This window comes from Anolis sagrei, chromosome 7 (genome assembly GCF_037176765.1).
Source record: "Anolis sagrei isolate rAnoSag1 chromosome 7, rAnoSag1.mat, whole genome shotgun sequence".
In the NCBI taxonomy this organism is placed as follows: Eukaryota; Metazoa; Chordata; class Lepidosauria; order Squamata; family Dactyloidae; genus Anolis; species Anolis sagrei.
In genome coordinates this window covers 23,742,686-23,755,339 of record NC_090027.1, presented here as the reverse complement: position 1 = coordinate 23,755,339, position 12,654 = coordinate 23,742,686, and the positions used below count along the sequence as shown (strand labels likewise).

The window sequence follows — 12,654 nt, the reverse complement described above, 5'->3', positions numbered from 1 at the left end:
TGGCAAGAGGAACTTTCCGTGGCAAGAAGTGCTTTTGGGAGGGGCTTCTGCTTAGTGTTGCATTCCCATCATCCTCTTTTTTTCTTTCTTTATTTTGATTCCTCCTTCAGGACATCACCACCTTCTCCTTGGACAGGCAGTCCTTTGAAGATGGAAGGGGGAAATGCCCTTATGACCCAGCCAAGGGGCACACGGGGCTGATTGTGGGTAAGCAACATCAGGGCCAAAGCATAGCAAGAGAAACCTACAGAGCTCCTTGGAATGAACTGTGGGTGAAAACTCTTCAGAAAAGTGGGGAAAGGAACAACTTTAAATGTCATGGCTATAGCCCAGGCATGGGCAAAGTTGGGCCTTCCCTCCAGGTGTTTTGGACTACAACTCCCACAATTCCTAACAGCCGATAGGCTGTTAGGAATTGTGGGAGTTGTAGTCCAAAACAACTGGAGGGAAGGTCCAAGTTTGCCCATGCCTACTCTTAGTCTAAGGATTCCTGGGATATATACTTTCATCCTGTATTAAAAACCCTTTGCCACAGAGCTCTTGTGATTCATGAAACTATAAATCCCATGATTCCACAGTGCACAGCCATGTAATTATAGTGGTATCAAAGTACTATCATTTATAGTTTGAAAGAGGCTATAGTGTACGACAGCAACTCAACACACAACAGCAACATGTTGAAGCCAGAATCCTAGAGATGGAAGGGCTATCTGCTCCATTCTGCCACACAGCTAAAACACTCTTGAGAGATGGCCGTCCGTTCTCTGTTTAACAAAACCTCCAAAGATGGAAAGCGTCAGAAATATTAAAAATTAACCAGACATTTTTAATTACAAATTGTGAGTCAAGCACTGTAAACATTAAAAATGGATGCAAGACTTAGCAAAAGCTGCAGTTCAATATAAGCAGGTGTGCCTGTAAGTGTTAGTTGCTCTCAGTCTGAGAGAGGCCTCAGTTTAAGAAGGCCTTAGTATGAGACAGGTCCAGTGCTAGTTTGCCTCAGTATGAGAATTCCTCAGTGTTAAAGAGGCCTCAGAGTAGGCCTCAGGGGGAGGAAGGTGTCAGTCTGAGAGAGGCTTTGGTGTGAGGGGCCTCAGTATGAGAAGGCTCCGATGTTAGTAGGTCTGTATGAGTAGGCCTCAGTGTGAGGACGGCCAGGTGTGAATGTTCAGTGTGAGAGGAAGCTCAGTGAGAGCGAAGCTGTTCATCTGCATGAGAAAGAATCCCAGCGTGGAAGCAAAGAAGGAAGTATAAAGAACTTTATTTGTGTTATGGAAACCTTGTTGTAGTTTAATCACAAACTCCTCCTCTTTTGTCCATTTCAGAGGAAGAGTTGTACTCTGCAACGCTCTACAATTTTTTGGGCACCGAACCTGTGATTCTGCGAAACCTCGGCCCCCAGTATTCGGTCAAGACCGAGCACCTCTCCACTTGGCTCAATGGTGAGACACAAGAAAACCAGTAACTCCTCTGAAATGAATGAGGGTCGTGGAGGGGGGGGGGGGGGGCATTTCTAGCATCAGGTTTCATGGGCTTTGGTAGCTAACATGGCTATTATGCACGAAACATTAAAAACATAACATGATTATTATGCATGATACTGTCCTGATTTTGGAGTTTTTTTAATACTGGTCGCCAGATTTTGTTCATTTTCATGGTTTCCTCCTTTCTGTTGGAATTGTCCACATGCTCGTGGGTTTCAACATGGGCAATTTCAACAGAAAGGAGGAAACCATGAAAATGAACAAAATCTGGCTACCAGTATTTTAATAAACTCTAAAATTAGGACAGTAAATAAAGAACAACACTCTGAAAACAGGGGAATTCCAGACAGGAAACAATCAGGGCCAGCTAACACTTCCCAAGCAAGGATTCCTCCAGGCAGGAATCAGCTAGGGTTTGAAGCTGCAAGGCCATTCAATGGTAATCTATTATTTGCTTTATAGTTTTACTGTTGTATTTGTATGCTGTTGTTTTGTTGGTGGCCTTGGCCTTTGTAAGCCGCATCGAGTCCTTCGAGAGATATTAACGGGGTATAAAGTTAATAAATAATAAATAAATAATAATCAAGATGGCCAATTGCAACATTTGCCTCCAACAGACAAGACTTCTTTCTCCCACACTGGACATCATTCCACAGATATATAAACCTCCCTTGCTTAGACTTCACAAACTCTGAGCATGCCCACCATAGATGTGGGCGAAATGTCAGGAGGGAATGCTTCTGGAACACGGCCAGACCGCGTGGAAAAGCTCACAGCAACCCAGTGATTCTAGCCATGAAAGCCTTTGACAGCACAATAATAATAATAATAATAATAATAATGCTTTTTAAAATGTTGCACTGTAGGTTGGATTAGCGGTTTTATTTTGACATACAGTGTAAGCTGCTTTGGTTGGGGAAACATCGGGCTGTTAAATTAAATAGGGAATAAAGGAATGACCCATAAGTAAGTATCCTCTTACAAGACCCTGACCCCGATGAGCAGAACTTGGCAACAATGCGATAATCATTTTTAACTTTGCTCATACAGTATGCATCTCTGATTTTAAGGGATTTTAATAGCTTCTCCTCTCCTATTCAGGGAAAGCTAAAGAAATGCAAAAATGCATCCATTTGGACGTCCTTATTTATCTTGTCTTTAGCTCCTCTCTTTTCAGCAGCCTTTCTGAAGGAGTTGGGAGGGAGGAGGACACGGGAAAATAAGCATAAGCCACTTGAAAGGAGAAATAAGGGTTAATTTAAAAGTTGGTAGAGAAAGGCAGCGGTCTGATTTCCCACTAGCCATTTTTCTCCGAGTGGGGATTTCAAAACCAGGCTGGAAAGTCCAACTCTCTTATCTGATTTGCCACAAATACATGGGCCCAGTGCCAAAGAAAGGGAGGAAGTAAACCCCGGGATCATTGTGTTTCTGCACGTATGTTTCGTTTTGGTGAAATCCTTGACAGCTAAAGAACAGGGAAAGTCCTTATGGAGTGGATGAGGAAGTGGATTCCAGCATAATATCCTTACAGACACATAGCCTGTGTAATAATGGGAGGAAAACCACTAAGAAAAAACACTTTTTTTACTCTGGAATTTCTAGGTGCTCCAGTGCGACTCTGTGGCTAACTTCCTCCAGAGGTTCACCATAGAATCGCACTGGACGACCTACATTCATAGAGAAATGTTCTCTCTAAGAATCTCTAGGTCTTCCAGCGCAGCGCTTATGTCAACTTCCAACAGAAATTGACATTTGTGCTGGAGGACTTAGTTGTTGTTGTACTTATTTATTTATGTATTTGCATACAGTATTTATATAATAACTAGCCGTCCCCTGCCACGCGTTGCTGTGGCCCACATGGCTTTCTGTGTGGGAGATTTGGGCCAATTCTAACATTAGTGGGGTTCAGAATGCTCTGTGATTGTAGGTGAACTATAAATCCCAGCAACTACAACTCCCCAATGTCAAGATTCTATTTCCCCCAAACTCCACCAGTGTTCAAATTTGGGCATATTGTGTATTCGTGTAGAGTTTGGTCCAGATCCATCATTGTTTGAGTCCACAGTGATCTCTGGATGTAGGTGAACTACAACTCCAAAACCAAAGGACACTGCCCACCAAACCCTTCCAGTATTTTCTGTTGGTCATGGGAGAACTGTGTGCCAAGTTTGCCCCAGTTCTGTTGTTGGTGGGGTTTGATTGTAGGTGACCTATAAATCCCAGCAACTACAACTCCCAAATGACAAAATCAATTTTTTTTGAGACATACATTGAGTTGTTAGGTGTCTTGTGTCCAAATTTGGTGTCAATTCGTCCAGTGGTTTTGAGTTCTGTTAATCCCACAAACGAACATCACATTTTTATTTATATAGCTAATCATCATCTTTATATAGATAATCATCATCATCATCTTTATTTATACCCCGCCCTTCTCACATATAGAACACACATATAGTAGAGTCTCGCTTATCCAACCTTCGATTATCCGAAGTTCCGTCTTATCTGACTCTCTTATCTGACACCCCCTTTTCCTTCAGCATTTCCCTTTCAATTAAAGCAGCACTCCCCAACTCTCTTTCCATTCCCAGTAAGTAAAAAAGGCACAGTATAATCACATGTCTGTAGCCCCTCCTACACCATAGAGGTTAGTCAAACTGGCAAATCAATCTATATAAATAAAAATGTAATGCTCGTTTGTGGGATTAACATAACTCAAAAACCATTGGACGAATTGACACCAAATTTGGACACAATATACCTATCAAGCCAATGAGTAACCATCACTCATAAAAACACTGAAAAAGACAACAGAAGGGTCTTAAAAGACCAAAAAAGCAAAAAGACGCTACACCGCATGCACAAAACAACATGTATACACATATATACAAACACAAAACACATATACACAGTCTGGGCCACAGCAACGCATGGCAGGGGATGGCTAGTATCTATATCAGGGGTCCACAAACTTTTTAAACAGTGGGCCAGGTCACAGTCCCTCAAACTGTTGGAGGGCCAGATTATAATTTGGAAAAAAAAACATGAATGAATTTCTTTGCACACTGCACATACCTTATTTGTAGTGCAAAAAACCCCACTAAAAACAATACAATAATTAAAATGAAGAACAATTTCAACAAATATAAACTTATTAGTATTTCAATTGGAAGTGTGGGCGTGCTTTTGGCTGATGAGATAGGATTGTTGTTTCTGTTATGTGCTTTCAAGTCATTTCAGACAGATTGACCCTGAGCGAGGGCCGGATAAATGACCTTGGAGGGCCATATCCGGCCCCGGGCCTTAGTTTGAGGACCCCTGATCTATATAAATAAAAATGTAATGTTCATTTGTGGGATTAACAGAACTCAAAAACCACTGGACAAATTGACACCAAATTTGGACACAAGACACCTAACAACTTAATGTATGTCCTTCACTAAAAAAAATGATTTTGTCATTTGGGAGTTGTAGTTGCTGGGATTTATAGTTCACCTACAATCAAAGAACATTCCGAACCCCACCAACAATGGAACTTAACCAAACTTGGCACATAGATCTCCCATGACCAACAGAAAATACTGAAAAGGTTTGGTGGGCAGTGTCCTTTGGTTTTGGAGTTGTAGTTCACCTACATTTGGGAGTTGTAGTTTCTGGGATTTATAGTTCATCTACAATCACAGAGCATTCCGAACCCCACCAATGATAGAATTGGGCCAAACCTCCCACATAGAACCCCCATGTGGGCCACAGCAGTGCATGGCAGGGGACGGCTAGTATATCTGTAATACAGCTTAGCAAATACATGCATTAATGAATAAATAGTGAAGGTTTGGAAGGTTGCTATTTCTAACACACATTAAATCCACAAATAATCAATTTTGCAAAAGTCAAAGCTGCAAAAGTGTGGCAAAAATATCTTTTTGGGTGAACCAGCATAATATCATGGCGCAAGGAGGATTAGCCACACATATGTGGGTCCTGCATTTCAACTCTGGTGCTAAGTGGTACACACTTCTCCTTTTTTCTCTGCAGAACCTCACTTTGTGGGCTCAGCCTTCGTCCAGGAGAGCAAAGGCAGCGACAAAGGGGATGACGACAAGGTTTATTTCCTCTTCAGTGAACGGGCTGTTGAATATGACTGTGACATTGACCAGGTGGTGGCTCGTGTGGCCAGAGTCTGCAAGGTAAGTGTGGGTTCATTCAAATAGTATATTGGAAGGCTAGTATTCTGAGCATCCTCGGCTCAGGCAAAACTTGAGTAGGCCCATTTGTTCTTGTTACGATCCATCCTTTTTTATTTGTTCCTTTGCCTTTCCTCACCTTGCTGAAACTTAGGTGGTAAGGCCCTCGAAGCAAGGACTTCTATTTTACTCAACGAAATATTAAAAGTAAACATGTGGACATGTAGTGTTATCTAAAACACTGCTTTTTAAACTGGGTCCCGACCTCAAATGGGAGTCCCCTTAGCTCAATGTTGGGACATGAAAAATTTGGCAATTTTTGGTAAAAGTTTTCTGAATGCCAACTAGTGGCTCTTTTAGATATTTACTCACTTCATAAAAAGGAATATCTGCCTGTTTAACAAATCTTGCACATTGTCATGACCTTCTTTCCTGGTTTTGCGTAGAACCAGGAAATAGATAATGCCTTAGCCTGCCCTGGCCTATGCATACTTGAAACAAGGGAAAGAGTTTCCATGAAAATGGGAGCAATGAAAGGAAGGGGCCACAGTCTTACCTTTCTCCTCTCAGCCACTTCAGAATGTTAGAATGTTGAGGCTGGCCTATCAGAAACCATATTCAAATTATACCACAGTGGGAACCAATCAGAATGTTAGAATGTTGAGGCTGGCCAACAGGGTGAGGGATAGGAGGGAAAAAAACTCTCAGTTGGAATTTTGTTTTGTACCACACTGTATGCTTCTGGAAATAAAACCTTCCCACTCTGTTCGTGAGGTAATTTCTTCGCCAGAAAGCTGCAGTTCCCGACACAAATGCTGATTTATAATCAGTTAATGTTTGATTAGGGGGCCCTGGTGGCGCAGCGAGTTAAACCGCTGAGCTGCTAAACTTACTGACTGAAAGGTTGGTGGTTCGAATCCAGGGAGCAGAGTGAGCTCCTGCTGTTAGGCCCAGCTTCTGCCAACCTAGCAGTTTGAAAATATGCAAATGTGAATAGATGAATAGGTTCTGCTCTGGTGGGAAGGTAACTGCTCTATGCAGTCATGTTGGCCATGTGACCTTGGAGGTGTCTGTGGACTGTGCTGGCTCTTTGGCTTAGAAATGGAGATGAGCACCAGCCCTCAGAGTTGGACATGACTATACTTAATATCAAGGGGAAACCTTTACCTAATGTGTGATTTGCTTACCTGTTTTATATACCTGGGGTCAAATATTTATTTTTATTTATTTATTTCGTGTACTTCTACCCGGCCCTTCTCAACCCCCGAGGGGGGACTCAGGGCGGCTTACAAAGGCACAATTCGATGCCTACACAATAATACAGATAAACATGTAAGACAGTAATTAAACCAGTTAAACAATTAAAAACAATCATTATATATCACAGTCAATAAACCAGTCTCATACTCAGCGTTCGCTAACTCAGAGTCCATAACTTCATTCCACATTGTCTACTCTTATCAGTCGTTGTAGTCTTTTGTTTATCTGCCAGATTGCCCAAACACCTGGTCCCAAATCCATGTTTTTAATTTCCTTCTAAAGGAAAGGAGGGATGTCTCTGATCTAATTTCCCCGGGGAGTGAATTCCATGGGTGAGGGGCCACCACCGAGAAGACCCTGCTCCTCGTCCCCGCCAATCTCACTTGTGATAGAGGCGGGGACGAGAGCAGGGCCTTCCCGGAAGATCTTAAACTCCGAGGTAACATGTCTTAGTTGGAAAGAGGCAATGTGTGGAAAATGTTTAAGAAGCCCTGATCTAAAAGAGAGTAGCAAAAAGGAGTAAAATCAAGAGATAGTCAGTGTGAGGTTCACAGAATAGTTCCGGTAGTTGTGTGTAAAGTATATTTCTATTACAATAGGTATGTTTTCGGTTTGGGTGATTGTTTTACATTTAGTAAATGTAGTAGTTTGCTTTGTGTATTGTTTTTGTTTTCTCTATTTCCTTCTATTTCCTGAATAAATAATAATTTTAGAGGTACTCAACAAAGAGCACAGTGATAGCAGGGGTCTGATCTGGGAGGAATTGTTCGACGTGTCGGACGAAAAGCGCGTTCCTAAATGTGGCCTTTTCTGTTCAGGGGGACGTAGGCGGTGCCCGGACTTTGCAGAAGAGATGGACCACCTTCCTCAAGGCCCGCCTGCTGTGCTCCATCCCAGAGCAGCAGCTTCATTTCAACCGGTTGCAGGGCTCCTTCACACTGAACGGGGATCACTGGCGAGAAACCAGCTTTTTTGGGGTCTTCCAGTCCCGCTGGTAAGTCATGGAGAGCCTCCCCTTTCATTTTATAAAATGGAGGCGGTGTTTAGTTTACCCTAAACTAAACACCACAATGTCGGCTCATATTTTGGAGGCAAAAAAAAAATAGAGCTTAACTGCTACTTCTCACTTTGTTCCCTGCTCTTGCATCATGTGAACATAATCTGCCTAAAAAGTGTGTAAAAACAGATTACAGAAGAGAAATGATCCAAGTCCAAAATAGATAAGCCATACGATAAGATAAGAGAGTGCAAAATAAGTGATCTCATGCTGGAGAAATGTTTTCCAAATTGCATGATTTATGCAGATAGGGTTGAGGGTGCTTCGGATTTCACCCCAGAGGGCCTCGCCTTTCTTCTGATGCCAAACAGAACGGAGGCACAGAACATCTTTCTTCCTTCCAGGGAGTCATGGATAATTAAGAAAACAGAAACCTTTTCAAAGATTCCCTGTCTTTTTTCTACTGCACTTTTAAAAGGGCGAGGAACTGCAAAAGCCAGGGGTTTGAAAAGTTACTTTTTGGGTTGAAATGACAGTATCCACCTGAATACTAGGAATAACTGGGTTGTTGTAGGTTTTTTCGGGCTATATGGCCATTTTCTAGAGGCATTCTCTCCTGACGTAATTTACCCGGCCCTCGCTCAGGGTCAACCTAGGTCTGAAACGACTTTAATGTACACAACAACAACAGCAATCCTACCTCATCAGCCAAAAGTAGGCCCACACTTTCCACTGAAATACTAATAAGTTTATATTTGTTAAAATTGTTCTTCATTTTAATTATTGTATTGTTTTAAAGTGTGTTTTTTCACTACAAATAGGATGTGTGCAGTGTGCATAGGAATTCATTCATTTTTTAATTATACTCCGGCCCTCCAACAGTTTTAGGGACTCTGACCTGGCCCTCTGTTTAAAAAGTTTGAGGACCCCTGCTCTAGGGATTGAAATCATGTGGTTTGGAGGATGGAAGTCATGCCTAATGGTTCCTGCATGGATTGAAGTCATTGGCAAGGGTCTGTTGCTTTCTTCTTATGCCACACCGATGGAGACTTCAACATGGATTCAGATCTTCCCAACCTTGGATGCCTTTGACCCTTTTGTTTTTGCTTTCTCCTTTTCCCCCTCTACAGGGGGGATGTCGACGTGTCTGCCGTGTGCCAATATGAGATTTTGGACGTGCAGAAAGTATTTGACGGCCCCTACAAGGAGTACAGCGAGATTGCCCAGAAGTGGGTTCGATACTCCGATGCGGAGATCGTCCCGCGTCCCGGAGCCGTAAGTAGAGAAAGCGGGTCGCCTCAGTACTGCTCTCTTCTGGCCATTTCCTTCCCTTCTGTTACTGCTTTGGGCGGATGGATGCCGTCTTCGTAAAGGCACCACGGGATTGTTTTACAGTATCCAGATTGTTGCCATGTGCCGTTTAGCGTAAACGGTAGTTTTACAAAAATGCCACTGCGTGGGCCACTTCACATTGGCGCCGGCAGCTGACAACACGTGGGAGCGCATTGAGAAAAGCTTGCCAAGAGGGAACCGTCTGGTGGGAATTTCTCTGTGATAGAATTGGCTCAGGACTTGTGCATCCCTAAACTTCCGCGAATCCGCCCCACTAGTCTCTGCCGTCATTGAATCCATCTTGTTTAGCAGGAGTAATTCTGCGTCTCCCTCTGCCCTGGTCTCCAGCCCCAATTGCTGAGCGGTCCCCATTCAGCGACCGTCAGCATCCCTCCATTGCGCACCTAATTGATACAGGGAGAGCATTGCCAGATTCTGGTTGGAAGTGTCTGGATATAAAGTATATGAAGCAGAAATGGCGAAGAGTTCTTATTCTCTCTTCATCATTCCCGCTTCATATCCTTTATTTCTTCTTCGTGGTGTCAGTGAAATCGCACATATGGGTTTAACCATCCCTCCCTGCCTGGATCCCTTCTGCCGTCCTACTCTTAGTTGAGCTATAGCTATACCACAGGTGTAGCTATGGATGGTGAGGGACAAAATGATGGCATTGGGACCCATATAAGAATTCTTACACTCTTAAATATCCCCCCCCCCCCAAATTTCTAGTGAGGCTTTGGAAACCACTCACTTCACAGCTATTCCGTTTCTTCCCTGACTGTTTTCTTTTGATCCCTAAATTGCAGGCATGTGCTAACTTCGACCATCCACGTGTTTTGAACTTCAGCTCCCATTATTATTATTATTATTATTATTTGATACACCGCAAGATTAATACATAGCAAACAAGATTACTATGCTGGTTTTTGCATTGAATCATACATTGGATACTTCCCAAGTGTCTAGGTCAGTGGTTCTCAACCTGGGGTCCCCAGATGTTTTTGGCCTACAACTCCCAGAAATCCCACCCAGTTTACCAGCTGTTAGGATTTCTGGGAGTTGAAGGCCAAAAACATCTGGGGACCCCAGGTTGAGAACCACTGGTCTAGGTCACTGTTTCTCAACCTTCCTAATGCCATGACCCCTGAATCATGTTGTGCTGATCCCCAGCCATAACATTATTTTCGTTGCTCCTTCAAAACTGTAATATTGCTATTGTTATGAATCATCATATAAATATCTGATAGGCAGGAGGATTTTCATTCCCTGGATCAAATTTGGCACAAATACCCAATAACGCCCAAATTTGAATACTGGTGGGGTGGGGGGAATTGATTTTGTCATTTGGGAGTTGTGGTTGCTGGGATTTATAGTTCACCTACAACCAAAGAGCATTCTGATCCCCACCAACGATGGAATTGAACCAAATTTGGCATACAGAATTCCCATGACCAACAGAAAATACTGGAAGGGTTTGTTGACCTTGAGTTTTGGAGTTGTAGGTCACCTACATCCAAAGAGCACTGTGGACTCAAACAATGATGGATCTGGACCATACATGGCACGCATACTCAGTATTCCCAAATGTGAACACTGGTTGAGTTTGGGGAAAATAGACCTTGTCATTTGGAAGTCGTAGTTGCTGGGATTTATAGTTCACCTACAATCAAAGAGGCCCTTGAATCCCACAAATGATAGAATTGGGCCACACAGAACTCCCATGACCAACAGAAAATTTGGGATTTGGGAGGAAATGACAGTGATTTACGGAAGATGTAGTTCACCTAACTCTGGAGAGCACTGTGTTCCTAAGACCATCAGAAATGTGTTTTCTGATCGTCTTTGGTGTCCTCTCTGACACCCCCCTCGCGACCCCTCCCCCTGGGGTCCCGACTGCCAGATTAAGAAACAGTGACCTACTGGCTGTTAGGATTTGTGGGAGTTAAAGTCTAAAACACTTGGAAGGCCGAAGTTTGTCCATGCCTGCAAAATTGTATTTGTAGGCCATTGACAACAGTGCTAAGGTACTATGATGGTAGAAATTTGGGACCTGGAGGAAAGACCTATAGGTTTTTGGTTCCAGCCTTAGCATCTCTTTCCCTTCCTTTCTTTCTAGTGTATCACCAACTGGCACCGGCACAACAGCTTCACCAGCTCCCTGGAGCTGCCGGACAACACCCTCAACTTCGCCAAGAAGCACCCACTGATGGACAAAGCGGTCTTGCCACAAGGCAACCGGCCATTGCTGGTGAAGAAGGATGCCAACTTCACACAGCTGGTGGTGGAGCGAGTCCATGGCTTGGATGGGAAGCCCTACCAAGTGCTGTACATTGGAACAGGTACAGAAGCCCAAAAGTTGCCCTCCATTGCATCTTTGAGATCCCTAAACAGTAGTGCTATGCTTTGAGTGTATTGTCGTAGGCTTTCCTGGCTGGATTCACTGAGTTGTTGTGAGTTTTCCGGGCTGTATGGTCACGTTACAGAAGCATTCCCTCCAGACGTTTTGCCCACATCTATGGCAGGCATCCTCAGTGGTCTCACAATTTCACCTTCAATCAAAGAGCATTCTGAACACAACCAACGATAGAATTGGGCCAAACTTCCCACACAGAACCTCCATGACTGTATTTTCTGGCTATAAAATGTAATTAAAGCCCTCCTGAAAAAGAGGCATCCAGCCATAGATATTGATAGATAGATATGATTCACACACACACACACACACACACACACACACACACATGTATGTATGTATGTATACGACAGATGTAGTATCATAGATTTGAAAGGGACCCCTAAAGAAGAACAATGGTAAGTTGCATGTTCTGGAGTAAACCAGACAACCAACAATGACAAAGAAACAATAAGAAATACTGTTTACCCACAAGCATAATGAAATTACATATATTAGAAACCAACACTTTCTCATTACTTTATTTTCCAGATCACCAGACTGGGCCACAGTAATGTGTGGCAGAGGACGGCTAGTAGTAATATATAATACTAATACTGTGCTGTGCTAATAGTATTATATTGTATATACATATAATATTGATAATATTATAATGTAACACAATAAAATACTAATAATAATGCAATATTATATTATATATTACAAATTCCGTATAATATTACTAATAATATTGCAGTCTACTGGTATAGTACAATATAGTAATATATCATACTAATATTGTGCTATCCTAATAATTATAACAACTTGTAGGTACATATATTATTGATCATAATATTGTGATACAAAATAATAATAATAATACATGTAATATTACTAATAATGCAGTATAGTGGTATAGTACAGGGCCAGGTCACAGTCTCTCAAACTGTTGGAGGGCTGGATTAAAATTTGAAAAAAAATGAATGAATTCCTATGCACACTGCACAT

At 42.5% G+C, this 12,654-nt stretch overlaps 1 protein-coding gene across 2 annotated transcripts in view; it reads left to right on the top strand.

The window, feature by feature from the left end:
* SEMA4C (semaphorin 4C) overlaps window positions 1–12,654 on the top strand; it is a 112,701-nt gene that overhangs the window by 90,387 nt on the left and 9,660 nt on the right. For both annotated transcript variants that reach the window (XM_060786995.2, XM_060786996.2), the window contains exons 6-11: window positions 111–207; window positions 1,326–1,442; window positions 5,517–5,668; window positions 7,744–7,919; window positions 9,053–9,197; window positions 11,371–11,593. In XM_060786995.2, coding sequence (XP_060642978.2) covers window positions 111–207; window positions 1,326–1,442; window positions 5,517–5,668; window positions 7,744–7,919; window positions 9,053–9,197; window positions 11,371–11,593 — 910 coding nt within the window. The remainder of the gene's footprint in view (window positions 1–110; window positions 208–1,325; window positions 1,443–5,516; window positions 5,669–7,743; window positions 7,920–9,052; window positions 9,198–11,370; window positions 11,594–12,654) is intronic.